At 38.8% G+C, this 18,530-nt stretch overlaps 1 protein-coding gene across 1 annotated transcript in view; it reads right to left on the reverse strand.

Annotated features, from left to right (window-relative positions):
- Positions 1–247: 247 nt before the first annotated feature.
- RAD50 (RAD50 double strand break repair protein) overlaps positions 248–18,530 on the reverse strand; it is a 101,531-nt gene continuing 83,248 nt past the window's right edge. The window contains exons 21-24 of the mRNA XM_019642161.1: positions 5,274–5,359; positions 4,597–4,739; positions 2,036–2,169; positions 248–597 (exon numbers count right to left, since the gene is read on the reverse strand). Coding sequence (XP_019497706.1) covers positions 411–597; positions 2,036–2,169; positions 4,597–4,739; positions 5,274–5,359 — 550 coding nt within the window. The 3' untranslated portion in view covers positions 248–410. The remainder of the gene's footprint in view (positions 598–2,035; positions 2,170–4,596; positions 4,740–5,273; positions 5,360–18,530) is intronic.

An 18,530-nucleotide genomic window follows, 5' to 3' on the forward strand; every position in this document is an offset into this window, starting at 1 on the left:
TAAAACCACATCCAAAGAAATGAATTAAGTGGTAACACTTAACCTGGATTTTTTATTTTTATGTCCAAACCATAAATTGTCAAGGCAGCAAGAACCTACTTCTCCACCGTGCTTTGATGAGTGAAAGGTAGAAGCCGCAGCATTTATCTGGGAGGGAAGAGAAGGGGAGTCTGACTGTGCTGCTGCTGAGCCCTGCAGGCCTGTGGGAGGCCTCCTGCGGGGGACGGAGTTCAGGAATCAGCCCAAATTTCATGTGAAACCATTTTAATCACTGTAGAACCTCTTAGACATTCAAAACCTAGATACAAAGCTCCTTTTAAAGAATATATTTTCTTATTGATTAGTTGACACCGGAAATAAGCAGTTGCCTGAGGACCTGTATTTCTAAGGCATTTAAACATTGAATATTTTTAATGAACATACGATTCCAGGGAGCTAATACTGCATTTCACAATCTCTGAGCACTGGTCAATGTTCTTCTTAATCCTGTAGAATTTCTCCACGTATTCAGATCGCCCTAAGAGCTCCACAAAATCTTCATCATGAGTGATTACCAGAAGCTGGAAGTTACGTTGCTGTGAGCGACTTTTTATTATCCTGCAACAATATATTTAGAACATTTTATTACTAAAGAACACAAAGAATCCTTTATTTAATTTGAAAAAGCCACTAAGAACCTTTTCGGACACATGACCAGGTCTTTCCTGTGCCATGTGAGTGTCAGGGCCTCTGGCAGCCCTGCAGGAAGTGGGGGAGGGGCGGGGTAGACCCAGACCCCCAGCCCAGGCAGCTAGGAGTCCCCGCTCCTTTCCAGACAGTGGGGATGCATGGCTTGACTCTTCACCCAGGTCTGGTTTACGGGCTGTAAGAGTACGTGATCTGGTTTGCTCCAGAACACAAACTTTTTCTTACTACAGCAAGTGGAAATGTTTTACTGAGCTTTTCTTAACACCTGTGCTGTTCACCTTTAGGAGTCTGACTTATTCCTTTGCCTGGGGTTTTCTTGACCTGTGACTAGTTTTCTCTGGAAGAAAATAAAAATGTGAAAAGGCAGACTACAGGCAAGGGGAATAACATATGCTGCTTTCCTAGGAGCTGGGCCTACTTAGAATTCTGCCACCACCAGTCACTAGATGCATCATTAGTATGACACACAGGGGGCTTGAGTGGGTGTAGTGAAAACAACTGTTCTTATTATCTGTATGCTGAGGTAACTAGCTATGAAACTGAGACCTGAAAGACTTTTTCTTTTTAATTAACCACTTATTTACCCCTTACCTGGAGGTGGATGCACTTGGGTTTCAAAAGCACTAGCGCTTACTTGCTGGTCTTACAGGACTATGGGAGATGGCTGGAGCAAGGTGCCTCTGTGGGTGCTCAATTCTCCTACTGGCCCGGTCCAGGCTGTCAGACAGGAAACACTGTCTCTGCCAGGCAGAGTCTATCCGGAGCCAGAAGTACCCGGAATAGCTTCTCTACTTCTGGGGAAGTGCCTCTCCTCTGCCAGCACAGTCCTTAAGCAAGGGCTGCCCATCCCTGGAGCCTGCCCCACCATAGGTGAATGTGATAGAAGGTGTGTGCAATTGTACTTTCTGGAACTACTTAACCACTAATATACTTTTTGAGTAAGAGTTGTCTGTCATTCCTCAGAGATGCTAATGGGTGTGAAAAGCTGGGGAAACAGCCCAAAACCACACTCACCACCTAGCAATGGCTCAGCAGGTCATGGTAACTCCTGTATATGACATGTGGGTTCCTCTGGCGGGTTTACAGGAAAGTCAAACCCAGCCAGAAACGCTTACCATGAGTTTCCCTATGAACACACTTGGGGAGATGCAGGATATGTCTGGAGCTGCTGTTCACCATCTAGTTCTTTTTAAAAATCTGACAAAATACTATCAAAATGTAAAGCTTAAGGTCTGGCACCAACCAGCTTTCCCAAAGAAGACACATGTAGAGAGGGATTTCATCACAAAACTCCCTTAATCTTACTTTAAAAGCTATAATATCCTGTCCCCACATTTGAGAAACTTACTCAACCAGAGCATGTGCAAGAGATTCAATGTTTTCTCGGTCAAGATTTGTTGTTGGCTCATCCAAAGCAAGGATTCCACAGTTCAGGCAGAACGTCTCGGCCAGAGCCAGGCGAATAATGAGCGAGGCTAATACCTGGAAAAAAGCACCAAAGCACAAAGCTGAGCTGTGCTGTAAAGACCTTTTTCTCATTCACCGTAGGAAAGTGCTAGATCTGGCTTAATCTCTTTAGATGGGAAAGGTCACAGGGTCACTGACCTTAGGTAAATCACTGCTCTTTTGTTTAGAAGAGGCTGGCACTGTGCCCAGACTCTGATGCCCTTCCATGAGCATTATCTCAGCCTATCATTTGCAATAAAGTAAAATGCTAAAGGCAATGCTGACTGCGCCACCGCCACACACACACACAAATCACAGGAGCTATAACACAGATCTGTATCAGAAATGCATTACCATTTATCTGTAACTAATAGTTTTAATAATGGTATAGGATTAACAACCTTAAAAATTCAAGCCCTGGCTATTTTATTTTCTTGATGATGAGATTTTTTAGAAAACTTGGACACATTACATTTTCCGGAGCCTCCAGGACCTTTTCTCTTTTAGAGACTTCCTTAAATCTATATGTTCTGTGGTCCAAAACAGGCACCTAGTGCTCACGTCTGCAGCACATACACTAAAATTGGAATGATACAGAGAAGATTAGAATGGCCCCTGTGCAAGGATGACGTGCAAAGTCGTGAAACGTTCCATATTTAAAAAAAAAAAGAGGCACCTAATTCACATCATGCTTTAATACACACGTTTGCGTCTATAATTTTGAGAGAGAGGATGATTTCCTGGGTCAAAGTATCAACAGCACAGAATTATGACTTTATTTATAAAGTTTATCTGCAGGAAATCCAAGTAACTGAAACTGAGGCACTTTCATGGTTAATAGAAACCTAATACTAAACCCCTCACAACCAGCTGAAACCATTTGAGGGTACGGGAGACACAGAATTGAGAGAGGAGGACTATTCTAGGAAGTCTAAACTACCTTCGTATGAGCTGTAAATTCCCCCTCCCCCTGAATTTGTGACTGAAGAAGCATCAGTGAGTGAGTCAGTGATTTTTAGAGCAGTTTACAGCTTCTTTTGATGCCCAGGGCAGGTTGGCAGGTTGCAAATGCCAGGGCCATACCTTCGCCCTGCAGACAGGCCCTTCCTTCCTGTATGTGAATCCCACTGCTGCCACCCCCACCCACTCAGGGTGAGGTTTAATGGGGCTCCTAGCCCACTTCTACCAAACCATTAGTCTGTCTGCTCCCCCAGCATCAAGGAAGCATTCACTGCTAATTATTTTTTATAACTTAAGAGTAGCTACAGGAAATCTTTTGTTCAGAAGTTATTTTTGAAAGTAATTTTAATCCAAAGAGACAAATTTCAAACTATATTTTCTCATTCACGATTCCCACTAAAAATCACCAAAGCAAGTAGGGGATACTGATTATAGATCACAAATTTGTCATTTTTTGCAGACTAATTAAGATAATAATCTGCAGATGCCTTAAAATTGGTATCCGCTGTCTGGGCTGACAACAAAATACACGTATGCATGGACCATCTTAGGTAAAAATTGAAAATTATGAAAAGAACTCAGAGAAAGTGAGCATCCATTTCTAGAATTTAAAGATTTTAAGAAAATCAAAGGTCCAGAGATGCCAAGTATTATATAATCTGCTTCTAATTTGAAAGGAGGAAGCTCAAGAATCTGTGACACCTTGAGTACAAACCTGTGCACAAAGGACCCAGCCTTGTTGCCCAAGGATGGCAGGCCCCACTTTCCTGACTCTAAAACTTCATTCCTTTCTGATTTGCTCTATGCTCCATCGCCAACCTGTGCTGTCCTCCCAGAGCCTCAGGTAGAGCCAGGTAGCCTGGCCCAGCAGCTGAGGCTTGGTGTGAGATGGGAGGGGCAGGGGCACCGGTGGCTACCATAGCCTTTGGCTCCAGCAGACCCTTCTTTTAGATGGTCTGCAGGCCCAAAGGTTAGGCTGCGGGGCACTCAGTCCTATAATGCAGCTGTTTTCTCAGCGAGACTCTCTCAGATACTGTAATGCCTCATGTGGCTCAACCTAGGATCTGGTTTGCTGTACTGTATGCCATTGATTCTAACCCCTCCCCACCCCCCGACTTCTCTGAAATCAGGACACATCTTACAATTACAATTGCCTTTTTTCTTTCTTGCTGGCACATAAAATAGTGGTGTGTCTTACAATGCCACAGTCAACTTATTCTCATAAGGAGTGAAACAATGGTCTTCCTTGAGCCTACCCTGTGAGAATGTTTCAGGCCCTTCTCCTAGGGGCCTACTTTGTACAATGTTGCAGGCAAAGCTGGTTAGAACTGGGAGAGTGTAATGAGGGTGGCCGAGCCTGGCTCACTTTACATGGTAGCCAGGAGCGTGGTAAGGAGCTTCACGCCATTCCAGGACAGCCTTGGCGGCTTCTACCACACTGACATTTGTGTCTCCGTCCATTCTCCAGGGAAAAGCGGCTCCCTAGGTTCCTGCGATACCTGCCTTTTGTCCAGCACTGCATCGCCCTCGCATATCCAAGGCTGTGTCTCCCTTTAGCATCACCACTCGGTAGTTGTAATTCCGCCTTTTATCAGAAGCTGATAAGTTTTCATCGGCATCAGACCGAATTTCTATATATTCGATATCTGACACGAAAGAAGAAGATTTCAGACAAACTTACATTCTATAGCCTTTTGTCATTTGCAAACATTAGTAAGCCTAGGAGCCACGCGTGAGGTTGACATTACCGGGGAAACCCTGGCTATCTGGAACCTTTCTGTCTGGCTGAGGATTCGCAAGGATTCCTGGGTCAGAAGCAACCCCGATGACCCAACCCTCAGTCCTAGCTCTGCCTCTGTGACTTAGTTCCTCTATTAAAAGTTTCCTTCTGATGGTTTTCTTATCGCATTTCGGCTTATCCCTATCTATACGTCAACAGAACCGATTATGTCATCAGCTAAATATAATGTGCACCGTAGCCAAATATGTAAGTCCCGTCAAGGCTCTGGAATAGAAATCTTTGCATTTTTTTCTTACTACAAGATATTATCCAGATAAGAATTCTTAGAAAACCTCAAAAAGATGTTCAGAGGCAATCCTGGCATGATGGGAGGATGAGGCAAGAGCTGGAGACAGGGCTCTGGAAAAAGCACTTGTGATACACCTTATTAGTTAATCACCTTGTCCGCGATAGGTACTGCGCCAAAGGTCACGAATGATTTTATTGATTTCTTCCATTTTCATACTGTGAAATTTCATTATTGCTCTGGAAAAAAAAAGCCGTGGGTACTTTAATGAAATAATATATTTTTATATATAATAGGAATATATTTAAAATATATGAAATATATGAAAATGTATATAATAATAATATATAATAATGCAAGTAACACCATAACAATATCATTAACAATATCATGAAATAACTTTCCCAATATTTTCAGTGATAAAAGTAGGATATAGTAAGAGCTAGAAAATATAAAACCAAAACCTTTCTGCTTGGCTAGTATTGAAACCTGCCAGCCATGTTTTCAGAGCTCCAGGGTCCCTACCCTTCTCTATTTTTACTATGATATGACAAACACTCCCTTAAATACATACTTAAACACAGTGAAATTTTCAGGAAGCAGTTTTATAGAAGACTTTTTCTTAGGCTTAATCCAAGGACTGTTTCCACTGATGCCCACAGGTTACAGGGAGAGCTGCTGATGCATGGGGGTGAGTTAAAGAAGTGAGGGAGGTGTTCAGGGTCCCTTAGTCTATGGGGAAGTAGGAGGTCTTTGGAACTGCCCTTTTCCTCTTCTATTACTATCAAGGTTTACCAAAAGTCAGCCTCTCCAGCTGCTTTTATTTCTCAGATCTGTGAGATTTTTATCAACTACAATCTTTGGTTCAGAAAGGGCGATTTAGAGGCTTACGTTGAACTGAAACTCAGAACTTATTTTCCCTTCCTAGAAGATTCAGAAATCCTAACTCCAAATATATGTACCCCTCCCTGCCTCCCCTGCAACGCAATTAAAAAACTAGTAGTTTCTGAACACTAAAAAGAAATATTTGTAAAAAACAAAAGTAGCCTGTCAAAATCTAACACTGTTCTTACTAGAGTCACCTTTCATCAAAAAGCCCTTAGGTTCTTTGGAAGTGGGTTTATAAACTAATAAATGTTGTACCAGTGACAAAGAGGAAAACATCACTGCCACTGCCATACAAAGGATGTGAGGAGGCCTTACTTCCATTTGCAAGCCTCTTATCTGATATATACGAAAAAAGAAACTGAACGTAATGCTACTGCCTCTGCATAATCATTTCATGATCTTCTGGTTCACCAGCAAAAGAGAAAGAAATGACTCAACATAAATACATTTTAAATATCAGATGAAGGATTCTGAAGTAATAAAGACTGGAAAAAACCATATTCTGCTTGTTGATGAGAATGCAACAAGTCTCCATTTTCTACTTTATACCTCTATCTCAGCCCAACAGTTTATACTCCTTTCAAAGGGCGGAGACAAACCTCTAAGTATTTACTTAAAAAAAAAAAAAAAAAAGAAAGAAAGAAAGAAAATAACCTCAGCATGTTCTTCGGACCAATCATGTCATCCATAGTTTTATACATTATAATCCTGATTTTTGAAATGGCTTTTTAAAATAGTCATCTTTCCATTCCAGTTAAAAATCTTCCATAAATAACATAAATAAGCACGTCCAACGTGGAGAACAAGCTCCAGGCGGGGCGAGGACATCCGAGATGCAAACACGCAGACGCTGTCTGCCATGGCTCCCTGTACAACAGAGGGATTGCATCCCAGCCCGAGGGTACGTCTGCTGGGACAGCACCACAGGAAAACAGCTCTAGTCCTGAGAAAGATCTAGAATCACCAAGGGGTGTTGATGATGCCTATGCTGTTGGCTGAACCATTAGCTTATCTTTGTATCCTCTCTGTCTAGTTTGAGTTTACAACCCCACAGTGCAACAGCAGGGGATGGTTAAGGTAACTCCATTAATCCACTTGAGGGAATAACAATAATAGTTGTTACTATTGATGAGATTATCTTAAATAAGGCACAATTATGCTAAACAATCATATTATCTCATTTAATCCTTACAACCATACTGGGAGTTAGGTCTGGTTATCTTCATTTTACTAAGAAAAGTGAGATCTGATGAAGTTGGGAACTTGCTCCAGATCAGAGAAAAGTAGTGAGGATATTCAGTCCATTAATATGAAAATTAAAATAAAAAAGGCAGTCAAAATGCCATCTTTAAAGCCACCAAGCTCAGATCATTTTATGAATAAATGTTATCAAATCTTCAAGTTACATTTAGCTCTCGAGTATATAAAGTATTACATAGCAAGGAGAAAACATAGAGAAAAATGTATAAGCCTAGTTTGCTTATGAATATAGATACAAACATTCTAAATAAAGTCAAATTTAGTGAGGGTATGAAAAAGAATATATCATGACCAAGTAGTGTTTATCCCAAGAAAGCAGTAATAGTACAACAGGAAAAAAAATTTAAGATGATTCATCGCATTAATGGATTAAAAGAAAAAAAACTGATTATCTCATAGCTGTCAAAAGTATTTATTATAACACTAAGTTGACTAAAATCCTCAAGGAAAGTAGAGAAAAATTTTCTTAATTTGATAAAATGACTGTCAGATATCCACAGCAGCATCAAATTTAATGTTAACATACATAGAAGTGTTCCTCTGAAAGCTAAGAACAAGAGAGAGAGGCCTCTTATTATGGCTATGCTAAAATAATGTCCTGAAGATCCCTAACAATTCAGTAAGATAATAAAAAGAAATGAAGAACAGGTGAGAGGGAAAAACCCCAAAACTTTCTGCGGTTATATAATTGTACACTTAGAAAATGTGAAAGAAATCAACTGAAAAACAATATATTAAGATTAATAAGGTGGGGGTGGCCAGTTAGCTCAGGTGATTAGAGCGCAGGCTCATAAGACCAAGGTTGCCCGTTCAAGTCCCACCTGGGCCAAGAAGCTGTACCGTCCACAACTATAGATTGAAGACAACTACTTGACTTGGAGCTGATGAGTCCTGGAAAAATACCCTCCACAACTAGAGTGAAACAACTACTTGACTTGGAGCTGATGGGTCCTAGAAAAACACACTGTTCCCCAATAAACTTAAAAAACAAAAGATTAATAAAGTGGTCAGAAATAAAATAAACATACAAAATTAATAGTCTGACTATGGAGTAGCAAAATCCAATAGGAAACATGATAGAAAAAAAGGACCCTATTACAGTGGCAATAAAAACTATGAAACACCTAGGGATCTAACAAAAAGGTACAGGATCTAGAGGAAAAAGCTATAAAGCTTTACAATAGCACAAAAAGAGCTTAACTAGGAGAGACATACTATAGGGTCTAAAATAGGAGACACAATATTGCGAAGATGTCCATTTTCCTCAGTATCTAAAATAGGAGACACAATATTGCGAAGATGTCCATTTTCCTCAGTAGTCCATAAAGTATATGCAATTCAAACAAAACTCCCAACAAGATTTAAAACATTTTTTAAATGAAGTCCATAAGGTGACTCTAAAGTTTATATTTCAAAAGAATAAAATCAAAATACAAAAGAATAAAGTCACAGTACTGGGACAGGAATAAAAATGAAATAAGACCAAATACATACAGCACTTTAGTTTATAAATGACATTTAAATCAATAGAAAAGGTTTTAATAGTGTTGGAGAGAGGAAAAGAATACATTTCTGTCACTATTCTTTATCAAACCTCAAATAAAATCCAAATAAATTAAAGGATTAAAAATTAAACTATCAGAAAAAAACATTTTGTAATCTTAGGATTGGGAAGGCCCTTCTAATCGAGAAGTCATAAATAGAAAGGCTAAAGATTTGCCTACCTAAAAATTAAGTCACAAATAATACAACAGAGAAGGTTAAAGGACAAATGACTAACTAGGAATAACTACTTGCAATGTATGTGAAAAGGATTAATATCCAGAATATAAAAAAAAAATGGTACAAATCACTAAGAAAGACAACCTAATAGAAAAACTGGCAAAGATACATGAATAGGCAATTCTTAGAGAAGAAATACAAATAGCCAATGTATGAAAAGATTTTTAACCCCACTAGTAAACAGGAAAATGAAAATTAAAGTGACAGCATTTTTTTATGCAACAGATTGGCAAAAATTAAAAACAGTGATAATATGAAATGCAGACATTAAGGGGTGCTTATATATATGAACATAAAAGATTTTCATCACATGTGAAGTGAATGAAAAAGACAACAGAAAAAAAACTATAGTGTGATACTATTCATATAAAAACAAAAAAGATATATTTGTGTGTACATACATGCAAAAAGCACTCTTAGGGGAATAAAAATGTCACCAATGTAACACTATTTAAGTGCTGAATAAATGTTAGACAGTGTCATGGAAATGAACCATGCTGTCATTTGGATAATAATGGAATACAGGGAAGCATAAATATCTGTGATACAAGGCTGAATGGGTTAAGCGGTAGAAATCATACAAAATATTAAGGAGCACAAAGGAAGGAAAAATTACATCTGTTTGGGGAGGACTTCATTAACATAACATTCTAAGGAGGAGAGAGCACAAGGGAAACTGAGGTGTCTTAAGGGAACAAAATTGTTCAGTTTGTTTAGAACATGGTGAGGATTGAGCAATGAAAGGAAAAGGCCAGGTGTGGTACTCTGCCCTAAAATTAGCAGGGAAGAGACCACCAGCTTTAGGAAAATTAACCTGGTAGAAGTATAATAACCTGGGTAAGAGGTGGGGGTAGCTACCCCAATAATACAGGTAAGCGCGAGGAGGGTCTGGCTTAGGAGAGGCTGGCTTGGGAGACATGCAGCTCTGAAACACTAGTGTGTAGAAACCCTGTGAGAGCGGACTGTTGACTGACAAGATATAGGCCCACAGATTAACCCCTTTTAGCACCTGGACTTTACAGGTAATTAACATTTAAGAATGACCTTGAAGGCCCATGGCCTCTAGTAAATAACCATTCTGCTGAGGCAAAGATGTGAATTTCATGGGCTGGAAATTGTTGTGGGTAAGTAGTCATCAGCCCCCACTGTGTGCCTGGGGTGCAATTACATGTACTAACTCACATTAAGTGGTATGTTTTGTGAAAAGTAACTCCCAAAAGAAACTGAAAAGGTCTAAGATCTAAGAACATATTGTTTTATAAATTATTTGTTCTTATATTTAAATACTCTTAAGAATCTGAAAGATTTCCTTAAAAATTTCAGTAACAATAGATGGCATTTTCTGAGGATAAATGATGGCTTTATTAGTATTGATCATTTTAGTGATTCATGAAAGTCTTAGGATGTGATCCTCACAAATGACAAGGGCCTACAGATTTCCTGTTTGAAAGAGGGTACCTTGAGACCAGAAAGACAAAAAGACATGTGCCAGTGAAACTATTCTGTATGATGCTATAATGGTAGATACAAGTCATTATACATTTGTCAAAACGTATACAATGTACAACCCCAAGAGTGAACCCTAATGAAAACTACAGACTTGGGGTGATTATGACATGTCAATGTAGGTTCATCAAATATGCCACTCTGATGAAGGATGCTGATAGTGGGGTAGCTTTGGTTGTTGGGTGGCGGAAGTATACTCTCTGCTCAGTTTTGCTGTGAACCTAAAACTGCTCTAACAAGTTTATTAAAAAGAGAGAGAAATTGGGCCGGCCGAGTGGTGCACTGGTTAAGATCTGGCTTGGGACGCCAGCTCTGAGCAGCAGGGCCCCGGTTCAGATCCCACATAAGGGCCAGTGACACTGCCCTCTACAGCTAAGATGGTGAACAACAGCTCAACCTGGAGCTGGGCGACGGCGTAGGCTGCAGCCACTGCTGCAGTGGGCTGCCATAAACTACCATGTGTGGCCGGCAGCCGGTGTGAGCTGCCAAGAGCTGCCAAGAGCTGCCGTGAGTGGCCATCCAGAGGCCGGTGACCCATCTGCCTCATCCAGGAAGAGCACAATGATAATACCAATATGGGCCAGTGAAGCGACATCCTCCACAACTAGAATGAAGAACAAAAGGACAGCAACTTGTCTGTTCCCCTCCCCCAATTCCCCAATAAAATCTTTAAAAAAGAGAGAGAGAAATATAGAAAAAGATATACGCCAGTGTAATGTGTGTAGCTGTCTGCATCCGTGTCCCTCTCCCTTCTTTATGCAGATACCTCCTTTAAATGTTATGATGACTGTACTGTCCTTTAGCACCTTTGCACCACGGCTGCTGCCCCAGCAATGAGATGATTTTCCTTTTTGTTCTAAGCTGTCCAATTGCATCCCACACTTGAACATTTAATGAAAAGCTTCTGAGTTATCTTCTTCCTAAGCATACACATGTCCTAGCTTGATGTCACAAATGAAGCAGGTTAGGCCTCCACAGGACAGTTCAGGGTTTTTGCTGCTGCTTTGAGGCCACTTTTGAAATCATCCTAGGACTTAGCCATTAGCAGAGAACTGAATGCCTGAAATGCAGTCGTTAGAGAGCAGTATGTAAAGGGTTGGAAAAATATCATCTACATAGACCAAAAACCTCACCTGCCAGGAAAAGACTTTTCCAGGTCTTGCTTCTTTCATTATTTAAACCATCTCCAGGACTCAAGGTACTGAGGAAGGTTAGCTACCATTTTGCAAAATTTGAACTGATGCTCAAAATCAGAAGTGCACATATAATGACAAACCTTGCTGGATTTCCAGTCTCAAGGCTATTTCACCGAATAAAATATTGATTAAAAGGGCCAAATACAAACATGCCTTTGTAATAAAAAAGTATGAAGAAACTAGTAAGTTAATAAAAATTAACCAAGCTGGAAAAAAGTATAAAAGATTATACTTATAAAGGACATTTCCCAACATTATTCTCATCCTTGTATTTAAAGTTGTATCAAACTTTGAGATATACAAGTTGCTAAAAAATTGGCTATGACCATTGTTATTCATTATTACATTGGATACTCTTCCCTACTGCCCTGGTACTTACCACAGGGAGAAATTCCTTTCTCTCAAAATTCAGGTCAGAGGAAGCCCTCTTGTACAGGGAAATGGTATCATGAGTATCATGTTCTACTGAGTTTCATGTTCCAAATTAATTAATATTTTTATGACCTAGCAAAACTCAAAATCCCTGATTTGCCACACTTAAGTTGCACATTTAAAAGAAAAATGACCTCTTTTTCAAGGTAAAACCCTCAAGACTATTACATTCTCAAAACCCTTAAAACTATTGAACTAATTTCCTTTAGCCACACTCCCAAAAAATCAGTTTTTAAAATTCAGGCAATAGTTCAACCACAATTGTAAGATAAATATTTGGTTAAAAAAACTGCAGTGAGTGTGAAAAGCTACTGCCTATCTTTTGGTTTTGCAATCTGCCCACTTGATGCTACAGGGGCTGCTGATGTGAAACTGTACATCCATGGTGAGGACAAGAATGGTGGCTGTGAGAAATGGGCCCTGGCTACATCCTCCATGCGCATGTCAGGAGCAAGGCTCTGAAAAGACTCACTGAGTTGGCTGCCTTGGATGCAAAACTGTAAAAGTTACATGTTTGCACTTCTGAGTCTCAGAAGTGGTGTATGCAACATTCCATGTTTGAGGAAGAATGACAGTGGAACACTGGGTATAGGGTAGAACAGTGTATTTTGAGTGATATATTCTAAAATCATTTAATTTTAATTGACATATTCTATTAAGGGGGCAAGGAGTAATACATTCTAAATGATGGATATTTTCCCCCTTCTCATCTAGAGCGTCTCTGACCACTGGCAATGCTTACAATCAGTGATGTTTTTAGATGATTACTAATAACAGATGGTAATCTGCTTTTCTTGAAAATGCATTGCTAATTTCCTGTGTTACCTTAAATAGATAGCTGAATGCAACAATTGCACTGACTGCATGCTTCATTCTAAGAGGTGAAACAATGAGGGAAATTTTGTACCTCACTTTCTTCTAGGTGAGAAGGCAAAGTTAAGGCTCATAACATAAACCTTAAGAGCCACAGTTTGCAAGCAAAAGCCCACAAAGACTCAATTTGGGGGAAATCTGTACCACTTATTTTCTTCTGATTACCAGATAACAGAACTTGGTAAACAGCTTAGCTTTGTCCCTACATTAAGCCTAATTGCTGGGATGCACCCCTGTACCTCCCTGCCTCTGCAAGCCCCCTCCCATACCCTCACTCTGTTCAGTGTGATGCCTCTGTGATTGAGGCCCTTTTCTCTACTGAAATGCCCTTCCTTCATTATTCAAGGCCCAGGTCAACCAGACTGTGGTCTACCCTACTGGACTGTTAGCAGTTTGCAGGAGGGATGGTATGATATCTCTGTCTTCCCAGAGCCTGACAAGAGAGAACAGAACAGGGGTTCTGGAATGAACAGGTGCCTTATTGAAGGAATTCCTTTTCTTCCTGCTGTCACTGGCCCTTGGGGTCTGTAAGGATAGCTGGAGGGCTCCTAGGTGTAGTTTCCTGTTCAGTTAATGCATATGAAACCCAGGTCTGCAGGTCAATGTACTAAGTAGAAGAACTACCTTGTAGCAGAATATGTGCAAGTAAAATTTAAAACAAAACCCACCTAACCTACCTAACTGGGCCAATCATTCCCCTTTAGCCATCACCCCACTTTTCTGCTCCCCTTTACAGAAGAACTTTTTGCAAGAATTATCTATACTCATTGTCTCCATTTCTTAACAATCCAAACTTTCCTCATCCAACTCCAAGGCTTCAGTTCCAACCAGGCCACTGAGATTGTTCTGTAAGTGATTAACCACATCTATTTTGTCAAATTCAAGAGCTGGGTCACTTTAAAAAAAAATTTCAGTGAACTTCTGATTTAAAAAAAATTATTTAAAATTATAGTTGACAGGGCCGGCTGAGTGGCTCAGTTGGTTAAGAGCTCGCTCAAGAGTGTGAGCTCTGAGCAACAGCGGCTCGATGTCCAGCCCGAGCTGAGCTGCTGCTGAGCTGCCAACAGGTGGCAGGATGGCTCAGCTAAAAAACAAACAAAAAAAAAACAAACATAAAATTATAGTTGACATGCATATTATATTAGTTTCAGGTATACAACATAGTGATAAGACATTTATATACCACACAAAGCGATCACCTGATAAGTCTAGTACCCATCTGGCAACATACAGTTATTACAATACTATTGACTATATTGTCTATATTCCCTATGCTTTACATCCCATGACTACTTTTATAACTGGCAATTTGTACTTAATCCCCTTCACCTTTTCACCCATCTCCTCACCCCCTTTTTATCTAATGACTATCAGTTTTGTTCTCTGGATCTATGAGTTAGTTCTTGTTTTGTTTTTTAGGTTCTACATATGAGGTGTGATAAAATACGGTGAATGTTTAAATTTAAAAAATTACAGAAGACGCATTGCTATAATCCCTTTCAAAATACTCCTCCTCGCTTTGAACATACTTATCCCATCATTCTTACCACTTTCTGAAGCAGTTGTGGAAGTCTTTCATGTCTTTAGTTGAGCTGTGGCGGCTGCCTCAATGTCTTGAAGCATTTTGACTTTGGGGAAGAACCAAGATCATACGGTGCCAGATCCGGTGAATAAGGTAGATAAAGACACACCATAATGCTTTTATTTGACATAAATTGCCCTATACTAGAAGTGATGTGTGACACAGGGCATTGTCATAATGGAGGATGATTTACAGCACACTTTAAAACACACCTTCTCTCAACCGTAGCTCACACCCGACTGACTGCACCAAACAAGTTGAAACTTGTCACAAATTGTACTGAGGTTCAACACATTGCTTCTTGTATTGAAAATCCCTGCCTTTCCATTGGATGGCACTCGGCAGCAGCATTCACTGTAGTTTTTGATCACAATGGAAAAGCTCGGTGTCATACATCGCTTCTGGTACAGCAATTTCTATCAAATAAACACATTATGGTGTGTCCTCATCCACCTTATTCACAGGATCTAGCACAGTACAACTCTGGCTCTTCCCCAAAGTCAGAATGACCATGAAAGGTAAATGTTTTGCATCGATTCAGTGCATCGAGGCAGCCATGACAGCACAACTAAAGACACTCATAAAAGAGGACTTCCAGAACTGCTTCAGAAAGTGGCAAGAACAATGGGATAAGTGTGTTCAAAGCGAGGTAGAGTATTTTGAGGGGGATTAATGGCAATGTGTCTTTTACTGTAATAAATTTTTAAACATTCACTGTAGTTTTTCATCACACTCATAAGTGAAATCATATGGTATTTGTCTTTCTCTGAATTATTTCACTTAGCATAACACCTTCTAGATCCATCCATACTGTTGGAAATGGCAAGTTTTCATTCTTTTTCTTATGACTGGGTAATATTACACTGTATATACCTATCACATCCTTTTTATCCATTCATCTACTGATTGATACCTAGGTGGCTTCCATATCTTGGCTATGTAAATAATGCTGCAATACACATAGGGTGCATTTATTTTTCTGAATTAGTGTTTTTGATTTCTTTGGAGAAATACCCAGTAGTGGGATTGATGAGTCATGGTAATTCTACTTTTAATTTTTTAAGGAATCTCCATACTGTTTTCCATAGTGGCTGTACCAGTTTACAATCCCACCAATAGTGCACGAGGGTACCTTTTTCTCCACATCCTCACATCTACTACTACTTTTTTTTTTTAATAATAGCCATTCTGACAAGTGTGAGGTGATAGCTCACTGTGGTTTTTTTTTTTTTTTTTTTTTTTAGCTGAGCCATCCGGCCACTTGTTGGCAGCTCAGCTCAGGCTAGGAATCAAACCGGCGACCCTGTTTATTACTTTTTCCTGTCACACTCTTGAGGGAATGCTTAACCAACTGAGCCACTTGGCCGGCCCCTCACTGTGGTTTTGATTTGCATTTCTCTAATGATGAGTGATGTTGAACATCTTTTCAGGTGTCTGTTGGCCATCTGCATATGTCTACTTTGGAGAAATGTCTATTCAAGTTCTCTGCTCATTTTTAAATGGATTTTTCTGATGTTGAGTTGCATGAGTTCTTTATATATTTTGGACATTAACCTCTTATTGGATAAATCATTTGTGAACAACTTCTCCCATTCAGTAGGTTGTCTTTTTGTTTTCTTCATGGTTTCCTTTGTGGTACAAAAGTTTTTATTTGATATAGTTTCATTTATTTTTTTTCTTTTGTTTCCCTTGCCCGAGGAGACATATCTAAAAAAAATACTAAGAGCAATGTGAAAAGGGTTTATTGCCTATGTTTATTTCTAGGAGTTTTATGGTTTCAGGTCTTACATTTAAGTCAATCCATCTTGAGTTTATTCTTGTATATGATGTAAAATGGTGGTCTAGCTTCATTTTTCATGTGCCCAGTTTTCCGAACACCATTTATTGACTAGACTGTCTTTACCCCATTGTATATTCTTGCTTCCTCTGTCATAGATTAACTGACCATATAGGCATGGGTTTATTTCTGGCGTCTCTATTCTGTTCCATTGATCTATGTGTCTGTTTTTATTCCAGTACCATGCTGTTTTGATTACTATAGCCTTGTAGTATGATTTGATGTCAGGTAGCATGATACCTCCAGTTATGTTTTTCCTTCTCAAGATTGCTTTTGCTATTTGGTGGGGTTTTTTTTGTGGTTCCATAAAATTTTTAGGATTATTTGTTCTAATTCTGTGAAAAATACCATTGGTATTTTGATAAAGATTGCACTGAATGTGAAGATTGCTTTGGGTAATATGGACATTTTAACGATATTAATTCTTCCAATCTCTGAGGACAGTATAGCTTTCCATTTACTGGTGTCTTTTTCAATTTCTTTCATTAATGTCTTACAGTTTTCAGAGTACATGACTTTTTGATGCAACTGTAAATAGGATTGTCTTCTTAACTTCTCTTTCTTATAGTTCGTTATTAGTGTATAAAAAGACAACCAATTTCTGAATATTAACTTTGTATACTGCAACTTTACAGAATTCATTATTAGTTTGAATAGTCTTTTGGTGGAATCTTTAGGGTTTTCTATATATAGTATCATGTCATCTGCAGAGTTACAGTTTTAATTCTTCCTTTCCAATTTAGATGCCTTTTATTACTTTTTCCTGTCTGCTGTACCTAGGACTTCCCCTACTATGTTGAATAAGAGTGGTGAAAGTGGACATCCTTGTATTAAAAAGCTTTTAGGTTTTCATCACTGAGTATGATGTCAGCTGTGGGTTTGCCATATGTGGTCTTTATTATGTTGAAGTATGTTCCCTTTGTACTCACTTTGCTGAGAGTTCTTTTCTTAAAATCATAAATGGGTGTTGTATTTTGTTAAAAGCTTTTTCTGCATCTACTGCAATATGATTTTTATCCTTCAGTTTGTTTATATGTTGTATCATGTTAATTTGTGGATAATGAACCAACCTTACATACCTGGAATAAATCCCACTTGATCATGGTGTATGATCTTTTTAATATATTGCTGAATTCAGTTTGCTGATATTTTGTTGAGGATTTTTGCATCTATGTTCATCAGGAATATTGGCCTGTAACTTTCTATTTTATAGTTTCTTTTGCTGGTTTTGGTTTCAGGATAATGCTAGCATTGAAAAAATGAGTTTGGGAGCTATTACTCCTTTTCAATTTTTGGAATAGTTTGAGAAGGGTCAATATTAATGCTTCTTTGAATGTTTGGTAGAATTCACCTGTGAAGCCATCTGGTCTAAGACTTGTTTGTTGGGAGTTTTTTGATTGCTGATTTGGTTACTAGTAATGGGTTGTTCAGAATTTCTATTTCTTCCTGATTTTGTCTTGGAAGATTTTATGTTTCTAGGAATTTATCCATTTCTTCTAAGTTGTCCAATTTCTTGGCATAAAAATGTTTGCAGTATTCCTTTATAATTCTTTGTATCTCTGTGATGTCAGTTGTCACTTTTCCACTTTCATTTGTTTTTTTGGTTTTTTTGGCGCTGTTTTTCTTGATGAGTCTGACTAAAGGTTTATTAATTTTCTTTACCTTTTTAAAGAACCAGCTCTTAGTTTCATTGATTTTTCCTATTGTTTTTAAATTTTCTATTTCATTCATTTCTGCTCTGATCTTTATTACTTCCTTCCTTTTACTCACTCTGGGCTTTGTTTGTTCTTTTCCTAGTTCTTTTAGGTTTAAGGTTAAGTTGTTTGAAATTTTTTTCTTGTTCCCTAAGGTAGGCTTGTATTGCTATAAATTTCCCTCTTGGAACTGCTTTTGCTGTATTCCACAAATTTGGGGTTGTTGTATTTCCATTTTCATTTGTCTCAAGGTGTCTTTTGATTTCCTCCCTAATTTCTTCATTAACCCATCGATTATTTAGTGGCATATTGTTTACTCCATGTTTGTATTTTTTTCCAGTTTTATTCTTGTAATTGATT

The sequence above is a fragment of the Hipposideros armiger genome, unplaced genomic scaffold (assembly GCF_001890085.2).
Source record: "Hipposideros armiger isolate ML-2016 unplaced genomic scaffold, ASM189008v1 scaffold_66, whole genome shotgun sequence".
Lineage (NCBI taxonomy): Eukaryota > Metazoa > Chordata > Mammalia > Chiroptera > Hipposideridae > Hipposideros > Hipposideros armiger.